The sequence below is a fragment of the Drosophila biarmipes genome, chromosome 2L (genome assembly GCF_025231255.1).
Source record: "Drosophila biarmipes strain raj3 chromosome 2L, RU_DBia_V1.1, whole genome shotgun sequence".
In the NCBI taxonomy this organism is placed as follows: Eukaryota; Metazoa; Arthropoda; class Insecta; order Diptera; family Drosophilidae; genus Drosophila; species Drosophila biarmipes.
Window position 1 is genome coordinate 19,515,251 of NC_066612.1, and position 18,307 is coordinate 19,533,557.

An 18,307-nucleotide genomic window follows, 5' to 3' on the forward strand; every position below is an offset into this window, starting at 1 on the left:
AATTAAATGGGATAAATTGTATATTTATTGATCCATAAACGATCGCCCAGTCCCAGCCGTTGCTTTGAACTCGATACCCCCAAGTGCAGCATGCAAATTCGGCGATTTTAGTTCACGGTTCCCGAGCGCGTGGCAAGGAACTATGCAGATCACATGGCCCATGATATTTATGATCATCCAGCCGGCCTGGCTCTGAAGGCATTTATTCTTCGAGCACGTGGACAGCCGTCAAACATTATAGTCATCGCAAAAACATAGTCTCTTGGGATCCAATGAATATACGATTTCGGTAAAATTAATGCTTTGTGAACAAATTCATATTAATATACAACCTAAATACAAACCATAGTTAACATAGTTTTAAAATGTTAAACTTAGCTGAATTACTTGTAAATATATCTGACTTAACAATGAAGTTTAAAAGAAAGGATACAGCTGGAACATTTCAAAAAGACCAATTTTCCTCTCTAAATTTCAGAATAGGTAAAAATATCATATTAATAATCTTTTTATTATCATAATCAGCTTAGGACAAACAAAATGTTTTTTAAATTTATAATATATTTTTTTTATATTCAGGTGTTATAAAAAACACATTCATGTCTAGCCGGCATTTCAGCACGCCCTGGGCTTGGTCATTAAAAACATTTAAGTGTTGGCATGCGCCTCGTAAAACAATGTCTTCACTTCGGATGCTTTTTAAAACAAAGTCAAGGTGAAACGACATTGACCTCAGGGGCCCAACCTAATTACAGGTTAACCGAAGGCATAAATCAATCACTTGGCCAATCGATGGAATCGAATCGAATCGCATCCTAGCGGCCTTTGATTCATGGTTGCCAGAATTATACAACTCAATAGCATTATGTAGCCGAGGCAGGGAACGCGTAATGCAAACACCTTGTCCGCCCACCGAGCACGCGGCGTAACCCCACCTTTGTTGAATTAACCTTAGCGCTTGTTTATTGGAGACCGAATTACCGGCAGGGGCGTCACATCCTGTCCACTGCAAACAATGGGAAAACTGCTCAAACAAAAGCAGTGGGATGGGTCCAGATTGTTTTCCCCGGGCTATTCCTTCACTTGGCCATGAACACCGTGACATTCAGTGTCGACGAAACTAAAAAAGCGACCTTCAGGTACTACATAACAAATAATTAGCCAATCAGCGGATCGGTCTGTGCCGAAAGCCATCAGCAGGATACAAACAATAATTTCAATTCAAATAATAAATATTTACCATGAGCTTTAGGCAGCTTCTCCAGAAATGTTGTTCTCCCCATTGTTTTGCAAATCTCGTGTGGGGATTATGGGGCGATTTGTTTAGGGGACTTTGCTTGCCAAAATATTTTGTGAACATGTGGACACCAAACTAGATTCCACTAGTTATATTAAAAATACGCGGTTTTAAATAAACTCAGTTACGGTTCTATATTTTTAGCTTTTTGAAGATATACACATAAGTAAATACACATAAGTATGCTTTAAAAGTCATTTGCAATCAAATAGTATGTACAAAGTGGCGTGATACTCCTAAATGGCATCTACACATCAATGCGGGTGGCTACATAAATACATAAATAGTCTATTAAAAATATAAAACAAACCTTAGTTGCCTAATAATTGGTCTTGAATGCACCACTCGCACTCCTTACGTCTCCTTAAATCTAGGTCTATGTAATTGCATTAGTTTTTATCCCGTACACATAAAGTAAGTAACGCGTAAATCACACACTATATGGTATACTCATAAATACAATCGATAAGCTAAGTGTATATATAGAGTACATTTAGAAAATCATCGTGGCGGAAGACTAGAAAGGTAACACTACTGGAAAGTTATCCGTTGACGTGTTTTTTCCCCAAACTGGGTTTCACTATGCTACAAATTCTTACTACTTAGTTATACCAAATTCCATCTATATAAAAGTATATTCAATTCAGTTCTGGGACTTTGCACACGCAGAACAACAGAAAGAAAACCCTCGAGAAGTGACTTCTCTGCTCTACAAAAACGATCTTATAGATCCACAAATTCAAACGGTTCCCGTGTGGGATGATGACTTCCATCCCTGTTGCGTCTAACGTCTTATTTACGCATCAAAATCTAAAATTCTTTTGAAAAATCGGAGGTGTCTCTAAGTTCATTTATACTTTGTGGTTAATCCTTCCTGCATGGTTGGTTTTTGCAAATCTCTTGGGTATTTGCAAGACGGTTTCTCACGCTCTACTGCATCAGATCCAGGGCGTGCAGACTCTCCACGTCCGGATCGAAGTTGGCATCGCAGGTGGAGAGCCAATCCCAGACGCGCCGTCGCACCATCGCCTGGTCGATGGGGATGTCCAGGCCATAGGTGGACATCATCCGCTTGAAGCGCAGCTTGTTCTCGTCCCCGGAGAGACGACCCTCCCGCTGGTTGAGGTAGATGCAGGAGTCCTGGTCGTGGTTGGTGGGCGAGATGAGGGTGGCCGACTTGGAGGTGGAGATGCGGCACTCCACCCAGCGGTCCTTCATGTACTTGGCCACCTCGGTGATCTTGCAGCGGTCCTCGGGATCGTGGCTCAGATACTTCCGGAAGCAGCGCATCAGCCGGGGAGAGAATCTTCTGAAGTTATCCGGCACCTTGGTTGTCTTGCGCTGTTCGTATTTCATGAAGTTGGCATACGCCTGATCCTTGACCCAGTCGGCGGATGTCCAAGGGGGATTGCCGGTGAGGATGTTGTACAGCAGGATGCCGAACTGCCAGGAATCACTGACCGGCAGGCACTGGAACCGCTCGTTCTTGATCAGCTCCAGCTGCTCGGGCGGCACACAGCTGGTCCACGTGTGCTTCACCTTGTGCACCAGCAGACCCTTCTTGGTGGTGGCCCCAAAGTCGCAGAGCTTCACCCGCGTGAAGTCCGGCGTGAAGACCAGGATGTTCTCGATCTTCAGATCGCGGTGCACCAGGCTCTTAGAGTGCATGAAGCCGAGGGCGGAGCTTAGCTGCTCCGAGATCAGTTTGCAGGCGTTCTCGTGCAGGCCATTGGGCCCAATGTTCGAGGCCAGATCTCCATAGGGTGCATGCTCCATGGCGAACACGTAGTAGTCCATCGTCTGGAAGGCCACCGCGTAGGCGCTCAGGATGTGGTGGTGGTGCGAGAGCTCGTAGTTGTAGTGGAACTCCTTCTGGAACTCCTTGATCGTGGTCAGCTCGGCGTGCACCGCCTTCAGCACCACCAGCGTGTTGGTGGGTCTGTGCCGGCACAGCAGGATCTTGGCGAAGCAGCCCTCGGCCAGCGTCTTCTCGATGTTGTACTGGTCGGCGAAGGTCATCAGAGGCAGCTCCACGTCCGGAATGAGGTGGATCTGGCCGCCGTCGTTCTTGTCCGGCTTCTTGTAGATGCTGCTCCGCCGGCTCACGGAGGCCGCTCCAGGCACCTCCAGGCGCCCGGTGCTCGTGCTCGTCGGCGTGAGGGGTGTGCTGCACCGCTTCTGGTTGTTGTGGTTGGTGCAGGTGCTGCTGTTGTTGTTGCTGTTCCGGCTGTTGGTGCTGCCTCCATCGCCGAAGGAGCGGCGCAGCCGGAAGGAGAATGAGCGTTTTTCTGTAAGATTAGGGAAAAATTCAATTTAGTATATTTGAAATAACATTTAACCAATCTATTGAGTAATATACATATAAAATTAGGAATTTTAAATATTAATCGACGTAGCACAAAAAGTATAAACTGCAATATTGATTTATCCATTTATCTTTCTTTTCAAAATTTAAATGAAGTAATAAAAGTTTTGGGTAGGTACAAATGGTTTCTTAATTTATGCAGGCTATAAGCCAACAAAATGTTTAAACAACAAACCAAAAGGACAACCTTCTTTCAAATAATCTAAAATAAGGTATCTCTTAATGTTAGTAACGAAAAAAACATAAAATAAGTATTTATCAGTACAAAAATTAAGATTGGATGTCAATTATTAATGTAATATAATATAATATTTAACTTTGTATTAGTTTTTCCAAAAATATTTTTTTAATATTTAAAAAAAGTGGAATAACAAAAGTCATTGAAAAGTTTCCTAAGTGTAAACTAAATATTAAGCTCTCCATAAAGTACTAGCAGCTGAAGGCTGTGAAACCAAAAATAGAGAAATCGATTTCAGATCTAGGTAAACGTATCAAAATATAATTAGCATTGAGCCTACCCTTGGCAACACAGCTACTACCTGTTCGCACCTCAAATGAGTTGACCGCAAATAAAAAGAACAGCACATTATGCCGCTTTGAGCTTCTTTAATTGGATTTATTTTCGGTTATTTTGTTCCATATGATTTATAGCCAACGTTTGATGTGCTGCTTGGGCTGCTTTTATGTGTCCATTTGTTGTTCCACAATGCGAATTATTAATTTATCAGGCCGCGGAACATAGAAAAGCGTTTTACAGCCCTCCAAATCGAAGTGGAGATGGGCGTGATGCTGAATCGCCCACGCCCAAGGCAGAGAAAAAGACGATGTTGTCGCCAAATTGTCTGTGACAAAGTTGGTGCAGATTTGCGTAGATTCGCGGGGCGGATGGTCTGCTTCACTATGAGTTATGAATGTGTGCGGACCGCGCAGCAAAGACGTCAGCAGTTAGTCACTGACTGACGAGTGCTCCTATTTTTTGGAATCGCAATCTGCGTAGTGCCAGTCCCGACACTCCCACTACCTACACTCGGCCTCATTTATGGCCTGGGAAATCGCGGAAAATCATTTGATTTGCAGCCGAAGGGGACACCGGCAGACGTCTACTACGTATATCTGTAGAATGCGTTAGCTGGAAATCGCACCAGGCCAAGCAAATCAAATTTAAGCAAAACATTTATAGGGCGTGATGTGATGTGATTCCTCGCAATTTCACCGCGAATTCTTTTTGACGCTGAATTTTCATCCCCACTCTGCGATCAAATCGCTGCTCCCGGTCGTATTTTATTCGGTGTCACTGGGAACATGGGGGTTTGCCGACTTAGTATTTGCATCTATTCAAAAATATTTCCCGTTAAGACAAATTACTATCAGACGCCAACGGAAAATACTTAAAGCTCTGGCATGCGAGAGATGCATTTTTGGTCGAGCAATTTATGAACGCTCCTCAAGGTGGGTCCAAGTATACACCCAAGTACTACTATGGGCGGCGCGTATAAATAGTTACGGGACAGCTTGTAAATTTGGTTAATTTACGATATTAAACGATCTGCTTAATGTTGTAAATCTCTGAGAAACAGAACGAGACATTTACACAGCTTAGAGACAATTATTAGGTCCTTAACTTGTTTTTACTTGTGTTTGCTTCATAAAGTATGTCATTTGTATATAAATCTGCTTAGCATAGGCAAAAATTAAAGATATATTTATTCTTTGCAACTTTGATCTGGAACTCAAATAATTTGTAGATTCTGCTCAAGCTGGATAGCGGTTAGGAATGGTAACTAACTTCTTAAGGAGCAGACTGAATATGGTGTCACAAAGGGTTTTTTATGGATTTCTTGTATATTAATCCTCTTGAAATTATATTTACTGCATATTTCTAGAAACAGAGACTCTTTGACAGGGTAAATGTGATATTTCTTGTAGCCATTAGTACAAACAAGTACCATCCGCTGGGAGAGTGGACAAAACGGACGGCACCAGTCAAACTTTCTGGCGGTTCTTTTCCATTTTTGCTTGAGCAATTTCTATTTCCGTTCCAGAAGTGATTGGCTTGTGGCCAGAGGTGGCCAGTGCACAACCGTAGAGATCCCTAATAAGCGAGATCTCCGCTTGTTGGCCAGCCACAAACTTTGGGAAAACTAATTATAAGTCGTTGGAAGCGGTCAGGCAGACGTACAAAAGCCTCAGCGTCCTGCGTGTGCCCATAAATCAAACTTTCACTTTCCTCCCCGTCATACCCGCCCCTTTTCCTTCTGACCCTCCACACCCAGTTCAAATGATATGGCCATTTCATCTCAATGTTCCTTCGTGTACTTGCGGCAGAAACACTTTGCATGCCAAAAATAGCGGCACAAACAAATAAGCCAAAAAGGGTCAGCAGGCATTCGCAAAGATGCATTTCGGCGGGCTAAATATAAAATGGAAGTCAGATTTTCCGTGTAAATCATCTGCCTCCGAGGGGAGTCGTGTAAACAGTGGCTCAAAATAAACAAACACCCCAGTGGACAGTCGGCCCGCAGTGAAATGCGAAATGCAATTGCAATAAAGGCGCCGGGAGACTCGACCTGCCAAAGGAACAAAATAGCTGAGAAACTTTGGCTAATATCTTAGTCGAACTGCTGACTCCCTCAAAAAGTGAACTGTACTTGACTTTAAACTTAAGTTTAGTCTAATTGGTGCTTATCAATAAGCAAAAATAAAAGGTGAAGCATTTTATTACTTAAACTTACTAAAGCTCTTTAGTTTTACCTTTTCAACAACGAATAAACTAATTTATTTACTGAACACCAATATCTTGAGAAACATTTCATTTTATTTTAATCAAACACTGGTCATTTATATTTAAAAAATATTCCTTTTCCGTAGAGAAAAGTGTATACGATTTTCATCAAGTTTAATCAGTTTGATCGATAGACAGTTTGAGTCTATTCGATCATTCACTTTAAGGTTAAGGCTTAAATTATGATTAAAAAAAGCATTTTATCAAAATTTATCTTAGCCTTGAGTGATATGATACTGTTTTGTTGTCTAGCCATAAGTCTACTCCCCGAGTACTGTATAGAAAATTTCCAAGTCCGGTACATGCACAAAGTGAATATTAAATAATTTATTTTCATTTTCGGAGGTAACAGCCAAGTCCTATTTGATTGTTTATTTTTTATGATAGACCCGTGCCGAAAGCTTTTAAGTAGCAATTGAGGATTTCCAAGGAATCAATACGCTTCTCCTATCCACCGAGCAGATTCACTAGGCCCAGGCAGCGTCCAACTCTCGTATGAGTGACTGACAAAATGAGCGTTTCGCACCCCGCCTCCTTATGGAGGGGCCTACGGGGCTGCGGGGTCCACCAGCGATTTGTGTCCCGGTTCCCGCCTGCTTGGCAACCCGCCCGACACTGTGCGCGACTTTGGGGGCATTGCTGACGTCAATCGGCAAGTCGTTGTCGGTCGGCGTGCCACATACAGGCACAGATATAGCCCCACTCAGGGGCCGACGAGGCTGGGCCGCCTCTGGGTCTCCATCGGATTGTAAGTTTCCTATTATTACAAAATAAACGCAAACACTTTTAGACCAGCGCCAGTCCAGCCAGCCATGATGAATTGCCCGGGCTGGCGTCTGGAGACTGAAGACTGAAGACCCGAGACCATCGACCGGCCAATCCCCCTGAATCGAGTATTTCAAACAATTGATCCAAGCTGATTGAGCAATCAGCGGATCTTAAGGCCCACTCTTTGATGTGTGGGCGGAAGACGTAAGTTCATTTTCAGGACCTACGGCAACTTGAAAAAGCCGGAATGGCTTTTACGTGCTGCATCTTCTTACAGAGGGTTGGGCGACCTACGACAATCTGTTGCCGCGCTCTCAGATCCCATCGAAATTCAAATTTAATTTCTTCATGGCTCTCGCACTGAAGAACTTTTTGTATACCCCATTACTGTTTACACAAACATTCGAATTTGGGTCAAAAGAGTGCTATTACAATTTACAAAACGTAAGTTTGTTGATTTTTATATGCAATAAGAGAGCAGCAGGGTAGTTCTTGGTTTTCTACGTTTTTGGGTGGTGTATATAATTTACTTTTGGATTTCCCTTGCCATTATAAAAAAGGAAGGTATCTATCAAATATAAATGAACTCTAAAGGAAACCATTGCTAAAGTTATTTATTATCAATAAACAATCATAAGTTTCACCAGGTTATTTTCCAAAGGCTATTTTAAGGCTTGTCCAACACACTGTATCGCATTGCTCACACCCTGTACAACAAGTTTTCGTAAGCAGAATAACATATTATACAACAATTCAATAAAAATTAACGACTTGAAAGAAAATTTCCGCTGCGCCCACAAGCCCGAGCGAAGGCAACAAAAACCAAAATAAACAAAAAGAAATAAAATTAAATATATATAGGTGTTTTTAAAGTATACAGCCAAACAAGAAAACCCAAAATTAAATAAATAATATCGAGAGAGCTCTTTTTATGCCCCGGATCCTACGTCTTAGACAACGGACGAGATTTGATATGAAGAGCAAGCGAATAAAGCGAATTTTGTATATTTTCACTTTGCATTTAAATCAGTTCAATTTGCTTTCCCTATCTTTTGGCCAAGGAGTGGTATTTTTAGAAAAGTAGGCGTGTCACGCCCCTCCCGCCGATCCACGAAACATATTGATATATGGCAGCACTCTAGAAGACCACCAGCCAGAGGCAGCTGCTCTTGGAAAATTGCGCACATGACCAGCACGAGCGGCAGGTGGCAAGTGGCAAGAGATGAGCCGAAGGGGCTGCCAGGATGAAAGGAAGACGAAAGCCGGCTCCTCCAAGAAACACCTTCGCTCTGAGGGGCGCTTGACAGGCCCGCATGCCATGGCTAGTGGGGAAAAAAGAACTCAAGAGGCCCCGCACAGTGGTGTCCTAAAGTCGCCGCCCACGGCATAATTTCCACAATTTATTTTAATAGTTCCGCCTTACGATTTATTTAATTTGCTCGCCTTTAATTCATATTATATCTGAAAGTACACACAAAATAAATGCTTATAAATAGCCTGCTGTGGGCCGAACAAATTTGTAATTACGCGCCCACAAAAATGAATGAGAATCAACGGCAGTCGTGTAAAAAATTCATGTAGCTGACAGTTCTCAAGGTAAGGTCAAGGCAAGTGCCTACGTAAGATCATTTATCAAAGCCCCAGTTGATATGAAAGAATCTCGGAAAAATGTTGGGAAATGAGTAATGTGCAATTGAGCAGGCCCTATAAATAATATCTGGATAGTTTGCCCCTGCCGAAGGTAAGGCAATCTATATAGATCGAGCCAATGCCCGTGTGCATAAATTAAATGGGCCATTCATTAGGGGTCAAATCGGTGCGAAAGTGGAAAAGCTTGGGAAAATAAATAGATAAGTTTCAGAAATATTCTGCGGAGAAGGCTGGGGGCTAAACAATTGCTGTTTAATATCTCTCATGTGTTCTTGGGTCTGTAATAAGTGTTCGCGAAACACTCAAGACGGCCATAAATAATTGTAAGTAATGCTAATAATAATATTTGCATGGCAAACTGAAAGAGCGAAAATCTGTTGCTTGCGTCAACTTTAAGTTGCGATGACTGAAATAACTAGAAGAGTGTTCCTGTTTGGGGAAGCGGATATCAGGAATGGGAATCAATGCGATAATTGTTCGGTGAATAATTGCCTGCCATTTGATTTGTTTACGGGCAGCCTAATAAATTTCAAATTCAGCATCTAGACCTCTGCGAATGACGGGCCCGATTTTAAATTGACCTATAAAGCATTGAATAATGTATCTGTCTGATATCTTTCAGTCTAAGAACATTTATTTAGGACTTCTCATTGCTTTGTTGTTAACCAAATAAATTAAAAATCGCTTAAGACGTTGTACTTTTTCAATGATACAGGCCAACTTCTTATTGCAATTTTCCCACAACAGCGAATGCTTTTGGACACTCGGTAAAGAAACAAATTGTCATGCCATGCACTCAAAATATTGTTTCGTTCTTAATAAAATTAGGTAAAAACGCCCCAGAGAGGTGAGAAGAACAAAAAACATTTTCTAGACGGACGAGACAATAACAAAAACATTTCAGGAGAAAGCTCAATGGCAAAAACATCATCACGTGTATCTAGTATAAACAAAAACACCGCGTCTAGACTATATCCGAAAACTGGTTAGAACTGACTTCTTTGAAGTGCTCCTGGAACCGTTGACCACTGGATGGCTTTCGAAATGTTCTCCCATCGTCAACTTATGCCAAGATAGTTCGAGTTCCAAAATAAAACACGACCGAATAAAGTCCTTAAAGGGAAATATTAATTAGAGGAATAATTTGAATGTTCAATCAAAATGTTGGTCTTCATTTTCGATTACACATAGGTAAAGCCCAATCTGCGTTAGATATTTTCCATTTATATAATAGACATTTATTGGCCCGACCAAATAGGCGATTCATGTGATGTTTGAGCGGCTAAAGCGTAGCAAAAATTAATAATTTATTAAATACTACACACGTATATCCGTACGTATATTCACAGAAATTTAAATAAAAATGCTTTCTTCAGCGTCAGGAATACAGAATATGAAAAAAGCATTCACAGTGATTCCCACGCATTTCACTCAGCTCTCTCTTTTAAAAGGTGAGCACACAACATTCATGTATTTACTCTGTCTGTCATTTGTATAATATGCATCATAATTTGACTTTCAATCAAAAGCTGAAAAAAAATATTTAAAATTGAATAGCAGGCTTTGAAGTTTAAGTTACACTTAAGTCCCATTTCAACATTATTCTTTCATACATTTTAAATCAGACAACAAGCTTAGAATTTTGAGTTATCCCTGAGTTTCGCTTTCGAATTATTCCTCATTTCCAAACGTATTTTAGGTCAAACAACAAATGTTCCCCTCGTGGCAAAGTCTCCTAAGCTGCAAACCAATCAAAATGGAGAGTCAACGCCGAGCAGCCGACGGAATTCAGCCGGATGCGATCATTGACTTGACCATGCAGGAGAGGATAGGGCACGTCCCCAAGCGCCTGTCCGATGGCAACAATGGACTGTACCTGTGCCCCATTTGCATCGACCCGCCGGAGCAGCCGGTGGCCACCATGTGCGGCCACGTTTTCTGTCGAGGATGCCTGATCCCTGCCCTGCTGCCACTTCGGAGCTGTCCCATGTGCAAGGAGAGCGTGTCCAGATTCATTCGCCTGTATACCTAAGTTTAAATTCTGTTCTTGTTTAATGTTTGAAGTTCTGTTGCCTGGCTTCTAGACACCAATAAAATTGGCCTCAACAGCACACGAGTTGTGCACTTAACTTATCAAGTCTTTAATGCGCTCATTACGAGTTTTTACAATGCGTACGTATTTTTATTGCGTGTCAATGGCAAAAAGCGCGTCACAGACGCACAGTTGGTCGAGAGAGCCTGTGCAGTCCGCCGACTCGCATGGATATATCTTTTGCGGGCATGAAAGTGCTTATATATTTTATCTTTTGGTTAGCCGTAATATTTCTCGGGCGACAGCCGACGGCACGACCTTGTCCCACGGCTCAACGCGTAGAAAGCGAAAGAAGCGGACGGCAGAAGATCAAATCGGAATGAAATAAACCAAACCAACGCATTCCTCTTGCCTGCACTATGAAAATACATTTTTTAGAGGCAAATTAGACTTTAATTATTGTATAGGTGGACTAAAAATAGAATAATGACTTGTTCTTTAAGATCAATAATTAAGGATATTCAAAATATCCAAGATCTATTTAATTAATATGCTAAAATTTATGATGAAACACGGTGCGTATGCGTAATATGGATTTTTATTTTAGCCCTCCGAAAAAAAGTTATGGGACTATAGCTGGGTAATTTTTTCACTTGCCATTTCAGCGCACTATGAGTATTTAATAATAATATCCAAGTCGTATTTCGGCTCATTCGCCTTTTGCAATTATCTTGAAAGGTTCATTGCACCTTCTCTGCTTTATTTGAACACAATCAAAAAGCATTTGCAATATCTCGCGAGAATTAATTGCACATTAGCCTATCGGTGTTGAGAAAACACATCTTGAGGGCACACAAAAAGCACTTGTCGGGTCGAAAATAGCCCAAGCACATTACACCGAAGAAGACATCGCGCATACGAAGCGTGTGCCGCTAGGGCAATTAAAAATCAGAAATCGTAAACAATGTTCAGCCATAATGTGCGAAATGTGGATAATATTTTTTACATTCTTTTTATGTCTTTTAAAAACTTATTATAGGTTTTTAGCTTTCTTTTTCGTTTATTGGTGATTAGTATCCCTACTTTTTAGACATTATATTTCATTTAAATATATTTTTAAACTTCCACTGTTCGCCCTACCATTTACGCTCGACAGTCGTCAATATTTTCAACACATTTTTTCAATTAGGGCGCATTGAATATGCGTACACTCTGCATTCACGTGTTCTATTTTGTTTATTTGAGTGATATTGAAAATCGCGCGGGGATGAGCAATGTTTGCGCTGCGGTTTGACTTGCCCGAGTTCAAATTTCCACCAGTACCAGCACAGATATATTAAATTATTTGAGCGAGCATCAGTATTCACTGTCTGTGGCTAAAATTGTTGAAGGCGGCAATTGGCTTCGCACTTCATTAATGATGCCGCGTCGGAAGCTTCAATGCCCAACAAAAAAACGAAAAATTACGCATTTAAAAAGAAATATATGTATATATCACCGGATTTTCTTGTACGTACACAAAGATAAGTTAGGTGGCTCTCGGAAAAATCAGCAGCAAATTTAATTTCCGTTTCGATGCATCCCGTAAGACCAAAAATGCTCAAAATTCGTATCAATCAAAGCATTTTTTCGTCGCATGACTGATTTCAGCCCATAACATCAGATTTTGTTTATTTTTATTTAAATATCACATGCTGTTCATCGATCGAGGGGCTGATTTCTTTTTTACGTTATGTTTTTGGCAGACAAATCTATTTTAAATTGATTTCGGTGAAATACTAATTTTTCATAAGTAGACATTGATTTCTATCTGATCTTAATTAAAAGCGATTTTTCGTCAATTCTTAGCGGGTTTTCATCTGCCCGATGGCGAACAAATTATTTCAACCTTAAAGATCTAATTGGCCACTGACGAAAGAGATGAGTACCGAAATTGATGAGCAGAATCAGGCGGCCAGAAGACCCCATAGAGCTCAACACATCTAGTGGGCCTTGAGGGCACCTCCATACGATGTTCTCAGACAGTCAGGCAGTTGGAGTTAATACACACTAAAACGCACACGTAGTCAATACACAAAATGGAACACAGAGTTGAGTTGTTAAAAGAATCCATGGCGGATCGCAAGTTGGAGCGTAGATCAGAAAGCAGGACAGACCGAAAAGTGGAAGCCGAGGAGCCCCATCTGACGCATCAGCTCAAGAAGCACTACGAGACGGAGGTGGAAGTTCTGGGCCTCCTCGTAGACCTGGAGTCCCGATTCCGTCAGTACTACGATCTGTATCAGTGCGAAGTGCTGGCCCAGAAGACCCTAATCGAACGGATATGGCTGCTGACCCAGCGCTATCTAATTCTGATCAGCTCGGAGCAGAGCTGCAGATACCCCGAGGTGTACACCTTGTCGACCGAAGAGGCGATTATAAATGAGTACGAAGAGAAATTGGAAGTGGTGCGGGCCTCCAAGTAAGTTACATAAGCTACAGTTTGAAAATATAACCAAAATCAATAATATATGGCATAAATAATAAGGAAAGAACTTTTACAATCTCTTATAGCAACACCATGAAGAACTCCCTGATGGAAATAAGTCAGCACTGCAAGCAGTTCTATGCCGCCTACGACCGGCTGGACAAGACCCAGGAGACCCCGATGATCATGGGCGACAGCCACCATAGGAGCATCAAGTACCACAAAATGTTGGCCGTCGATATATTCAACTATCTGTACGCAATGGTCCTGAAACTAAAGTGCTTCATGCATCAGCTGGACCCCGTCAATCTGGAGAGTGTCGAGGAATATCGCGACTTGCTCCACAACGAGTCCCTGATGGAAGAGTTCGACGAGTACCTCAAGAAGAACTTCGTCTACTGCCAGTGCCTGCGTCCGGCTCCAACTTGCCCGATCCTGAAGCTGAAGTGTTCCCACCAAAACCTAGTAAATTTGAAGTATGTCAGTCGTATCTAGTCAAGGCGCAATAAATGGAAGCCCTCTAATACAAAATAGGTTTTCCTAAATTCCATTTATTTATTGGTTTCGCAATGGCTGCCTTAACAATTAATCAATATTAATGAATGCCCCTTAAACAGAAGCCCTAAAATGTGTCATTACTGCCCGAAGCTGAACTCTGTGCCCTAAACGTGCAGCTTATAGCAGGACAACAGGTCGGGATCCGCGCTGGGGTGCAGCTCCTGCAAGTGGCGCTCGAATTCCTCCAGATTGAAGTTGTTTATCTTGCAGTAGGGGCAGCGGATGAGCATAGGATACTTTCCAGCACCCAGCTCCTCCTGGGTGTAGAACAGAGCCAGGCTGGCCGGCGTGAGGATGCAGTGCATCGCGTGGTCGAACTTGTGCTCCTTGGTGGTCGCGTCGAGGGCGTAGCACCCGTTGCACAGGTTGAACTCCTCCAGGCAGGAGAGGCAGTGGAACCGGCGACCCGGAAAATTCTGGCGCAGGCAGCCGCTGCAGGTGATGCCCATGTGGCGGTGGGACTCGTCTCTGCGAGGGATCTTGTTAGCTGGGATTGGATTGGGACTTCCTTTGGGTAAGCTCACCTTTCATTCTGCATCTCTTATGATTTTTTTAAAAAGGTTAAGTATCTGCAAATTTCACGCTGAGTTTAGGGCTCAACACTTAACACAAAGTCAACCGAGTGCAAATTGTAAAATATTTTGGGGTAGAGTGGATATTTAAAGACTTTTCCTGACAAGGTACGTCTTTTCCATTGGAGTTAAGAACAGATTGTCATTGTGAGACCTTAACAACGGTATTTCAATGAACTATTGATGAAACCCTTCGTAGGGTTGCCACCATGTTACATCGTAAAACATCGATATTTTCTTTCCTTGTTAGAGTCGTAAAACTGGCATTAAAGATAATAGTTTTGAAAAAATATTAAAGTATATATATTATAGCGTTGTTGTTATAAAATACCAAAACTACCAAAAGAACGATGGAAATTAATCAAAAAACAACCTTAAGAATATTCTAAAAAAATTAATAAACAATCTTAAAACAATCTAAAATTGGAAATGCCAGAGGGCTGAGCGACTTTGTAAAAGTGACCTTTGTTTAATCGTTACACTCTCGTGCTGGGCATGATGTTGAATTACCAAGAAGACTCAGGGACATATCTGTTATCTATGGTTTTATTCACCCCTGAACTTTTAGCAGCGCCAGCGAGAAAAGTTCTTGGAGGACATTTCAACGCCGAGCAGAGCGCCGCATCATGAGCATCTGAAGCGTGTTTAATGCGATTCGCTCGGGCACAAGCCACATTCACATCCCGAGGATGAGGTGGCATTCAAAAAGGCAAGTCGTGGCCGCAGGTGGCACTTGAGTATGCAACTGTCGTGGTCGTGTGGATCTCATCACAATGAACCCATTGAGGCAGAAGTGCCCCGACTTTGGCCCCACCGAGATGGCAATCAGAGGGCGCTTGTGGGCGCGCCCGAAAGGACACTGGATTGTGGATTGCCGGACCCAAGGATACCGCGCTGAAGCCGAAGCCACCTGGCTAATGACCGGCTGCAACACCCACGTACAACGTACTATGATGAGCGGAGCAAATCAGAACCTCGTGCGTCATTGGATTATGAGTTTAGGGTCTATCCCCAGCCGCCTAATTTATTTTATACATTTTGGATAAACAAAATTCATGGCATTTCGGCGGGCAGGCCGGGTAGCCCATGTTTATGATAATGACGTCGTTGTCATTTGTCGCTTGGCGTTCTTTTCCTTTCTTTATATATATTTTTTTGGTCTGGTGTTGAAAGCAGGTTTAAGTGGTACACCCATGTGGGTTGATTGCTCTCTTCGGTCTGTGTGTGTTTCTCGGTTTATTTTTAGCCAGGATAATTGAAAAGCAAGGAACACAGCAAAACAGCGGGACGAAAATGGAAATGAGGGGGCGTTGGCACGGGGACTGACTCCCACATCCCATTTGACTGAAAGGAATCTCGTCAGTGTTGTGCAAGCTCTGTGAAAAGGATTATTTACATAAATATGGGGTTGGGTCACAGCTGAGCACATGTCGAGTTGGCCTGGGCAAACAAAGGATAATCGGATTGAATGACGGCAATCAACGAGCAGAATTGTGCAACTGTTGGATAACCACTGGCAATTACAGCTCTCGGATGGGGAACTGCCCCCAGAAGTACGAGCTCTTTGAATGCATATTACCGGTTCGGGGAAAGAGTTCTAAGAATACCTATAATCACCCAAAACCCAAATGAGAAACATTTTAATGACGCTTTAGCTGGTCCCGAAATCAAACTGCATTGATTAGAACCGAGAAAATACCTTTAAATTGTTTATCAATATGTTTTGTTTCATTTCAGAGCTAAACTGGACTATAAAAAAAAGTTTTGGAAGTGTCTTTTAAGATACTTTTACTTATCTTAACTAAGAACAAGAAAAAAACAATTTATTTTTTTAGCGAGACCATGAAAGAGAAAAAGTGTACTCACCGATAGTGCCCATTTTTGGCAATTATGTTTCCTTGATCAGTAATCCAAAATACGATTCGTAATCCTTTATTGTACTTCGGAAATTTCAGTATCGAGTACCGATGTCCACCGGTTCCAGAGCGTGTCTTCGAGCCAAACAAAACGTCCAAAAAGCTGCGATCACACTTGGAAAGTCACATTGCAAATACCAAATTCGCTAATAATTGACTGCTTTTCGGTAAACAAGATATTTTCCGCTTTGTTTTGGTTTCGCAATTTCCAGCGTAAGGTGAAAATTTCAAGGTTTCCTCACAATTAGAAATAAGTTGGCAGAACAAGATGAATGGGATATTTTAGGCGACTTGTTTTCTTGCCTATATTTTCTTTATTTGCGCGAACAGATACTAAGTAGCGGGCAGTAAAGTCGCAAAGAATAATGGCAACAATAAAAATACACAAAACACAAGCAGCGAAAGACGCGAAAAAATTGAACGCAGAGATCACGGCACTTTCACGTCCGCACGTCAGGAGTTTTCCGTTATGAATGATTTCCCATTTCCCAGACGGCTCGGTTTTTATATTTGCATGGACAACCGAATGCGTTCGTCGGCAACTTTAGCTTTTAAGCTCTTAAAAGAACACTTATAAAAATGGTTTGTACTTTGAATGCAAATATAAGGCTTCGTTCATGTTGATTCTAAATTATACTGACGAGTATTTTCTTTGGTAAAATGTAAAAGTATTACAAGCATAAAGAGTACAAACGCCTTAAAAAATCATTTTTTAGCTTAAAACTTTCGGTTATATGAATTTATTTATGGTTAAGATATTTTAATGTACAAAAATTCTCTTAAATATTTTAAGATTTTTCTCTTCTGCGTTCTCTTCGACGCCACACCTCCCTTTTCCATGTTGGAGAAAAGCTTCTTTCGACAGGGAAAAGCTTTCTTCTTTGTTACAGTAGTAGTTTTATTTGGAGGCCTTCATTGAGTTATTTTGCCTTGAGTTCAATGCATCCTGGCGAATGTTCTTTCACTTTCGGCAGGACCGGATTTGAGGGGACTATTTACAATATAATTTTAAGCACATTTCTGCCTCCCCAATATACTCTTAATTGATTATTTATTGAATTGAGCTTGAAGCTTCGTGATAATAATGGTAGTGGAAATCAAATATTAAATAGTTAATAATTCCTTTGAGTAGTTGTCGTTTTACTTTAAAAAATTAATTTATTTGAAACGCTTTCCTATGTAGTGAATATTTTTTACTCCAAATATGGTACTAATGTCTGATCTAAATTTGGTTTAACTCAGCTTATTCTTATCTTATGTGGGACTTAAAACCAGTTTTCACCTTACCATGAGTTGCTTATGGTCCGCTTCTTGCTTATTTTTTCAAATTAAATTGGTTTAGCTTAGTGTTTGATATTATCTTGGCCCACAAAACAGTATAGCTATATACTTACTTTTACCTTTAATAAATTTAAAATATTTTCAGATCGAATTTAAATTTTCTCCAGAGTATAGCTGCCAGCTCAAGCGTATCACTTTCGTCTTGTCAAACTCCCTGACCCAAATCTGGTGGAACTCCTAACCAGTTCCGCCTCCAAAGTAAATAAACTTAATCTGGCGCATTACCTCAAATTACGAGGCCTTAAGCCCATTCCGGAACATCTCCCCGTGCCGCCCAAAATTAATTACCGCCCCAGTTGCAGGAACAACTGTCTTCGAAAGTGAGCCGACCACGAGAGTCTGAATACCAGGCAATTTTTTAATGCAATGCAAATAAAGTAGGCAAAGGAGAGGCGTTCTCTCAACTTTGTCGGCACGCAAGGACACCGGAGTTGGATTCCGGCTCCTGTCGAAGGTGTTGCCGTGTGCTGGTCGCTCCCCTGACAACCACTCTGCCGCAACTCCGGCAGAAACCCGTGCAAAAACCGCTACGAATCAAGTTTTGCGGCTGGATTGTCCT

At 41.7% G+C, this 18,307-nt stretch overlaps 4 protein-coding genes across 4 annotated transcripts; 2 read left to right on the forward strand and 2 right to left on the reverse strand.

Annotated features, from left to right (window-relative positions):
* Nucleotides 1–1,412: 1,412 nt before the first annotated feature.
* LOC108034033 (serine/threonine-protein kinase meng-po) lies at nucleotides 1,413–16,869 on the reverse strand. The gene is made up of 2 exons (XM_017108779.3): nucleotides 16,358–16,869; nucleotides 1,413–3,585 (listed from the first exon to the last, which is right to left on the reverse strand). Exons 1-2 carry the CDS (start codon nucleotides 16,368–16,370, stop codon nucleotides 2,228–2,230), a joined length of 1,371 nt encoding a protein of 456 aa, XP_016964268.1. The 5' UTR covers nucleotides 16,371–16,869; the 3' UTR covers nucleotides 1,413–2,227.
* Nucleotides 10,442–10,973, forward strand: LOC127010691 (uncharacterized). Its single transcript, XM_050885115.1, has one exon. The coding sequence runs from the start codon at nucleotides 10,574–10,576 to the stop codon at nucleotides 10,892–10,894; it is 321 nt and encodes a 106-aa protein (XP_050741072.1). The 5' UTR covers nucleotides 10,442–10,573; the 3' UTR covers nucleotides 10,895–10,973.
* LOC108034035 (uncharacterized) lies at nucleotides 12,907–13,892 on the forward strand. Its single transcript, XM_017108780.3, has 2 exons — nucleotides 12,907–13,355; nucleotides 13,448–13,892. The coding sequence occupies exons 1-2, from the start codon at nucleotides 12,973–12,975 to the stop codon at nucleotides 13,854–13,856; spliced, it is 792 nt and encodes a 263-aa protein (XP_016964269.1). The 5' UTR covers nucleotides 12,907–12,972; the 3' UTR covers nucleotides 13,857–13,892.
* On the reverse strand, nucleotides 13,900–14,660 carry LOC127010690 (E3 ubiquitin-protein ligase KCMF1-like). Its single transcript, XM_050885114.1, has 2 exons — nucleotides 14,444–14,660; nucleotides 13,900–14,387 (listed from the first exon to the last, which is right to left on the reverse strand). The coding sequence occupies exons 1-2, from the start codon at nucleotides 14,455–14,457 to the stop codon at nucleotides 14,024–14,026; spliced, it is 378 nt and encodes a 125-aa protein (XP_050741071.1). The 5' UTR covers nucleotides 14,458–14,660; the 3' UTR covers nucleotides 13,900–14,023.
* Nucleotides 16,870–18,307: the final 1,438 nt, after the last annotated feature.

Bases quoted from the DNA above. Each gene is read 5' to 3' on its own strand.
- LOC127010691 (XM_050885115.1), top strand. From the start codon at position 10,574: ATGTTCCCCTCGTGGCAAAGTCTCCTAAGCTGCAAACCAATCAAAATG.
- LOC108034035 (XM_017108780.3), top strand. From the start codon at position 12,973: ATGGAACACAGAGTTGAGTTGTTAAAAGAATCCATGGCGGATCGCAAG. The intron at 13,356-13,447 runs GTAAGTTACATA...AATCTCTTATAG, and splicing joins GAAGTGGTGCGGGCCTCCAA to CAACACCATGAAGAACTCCC.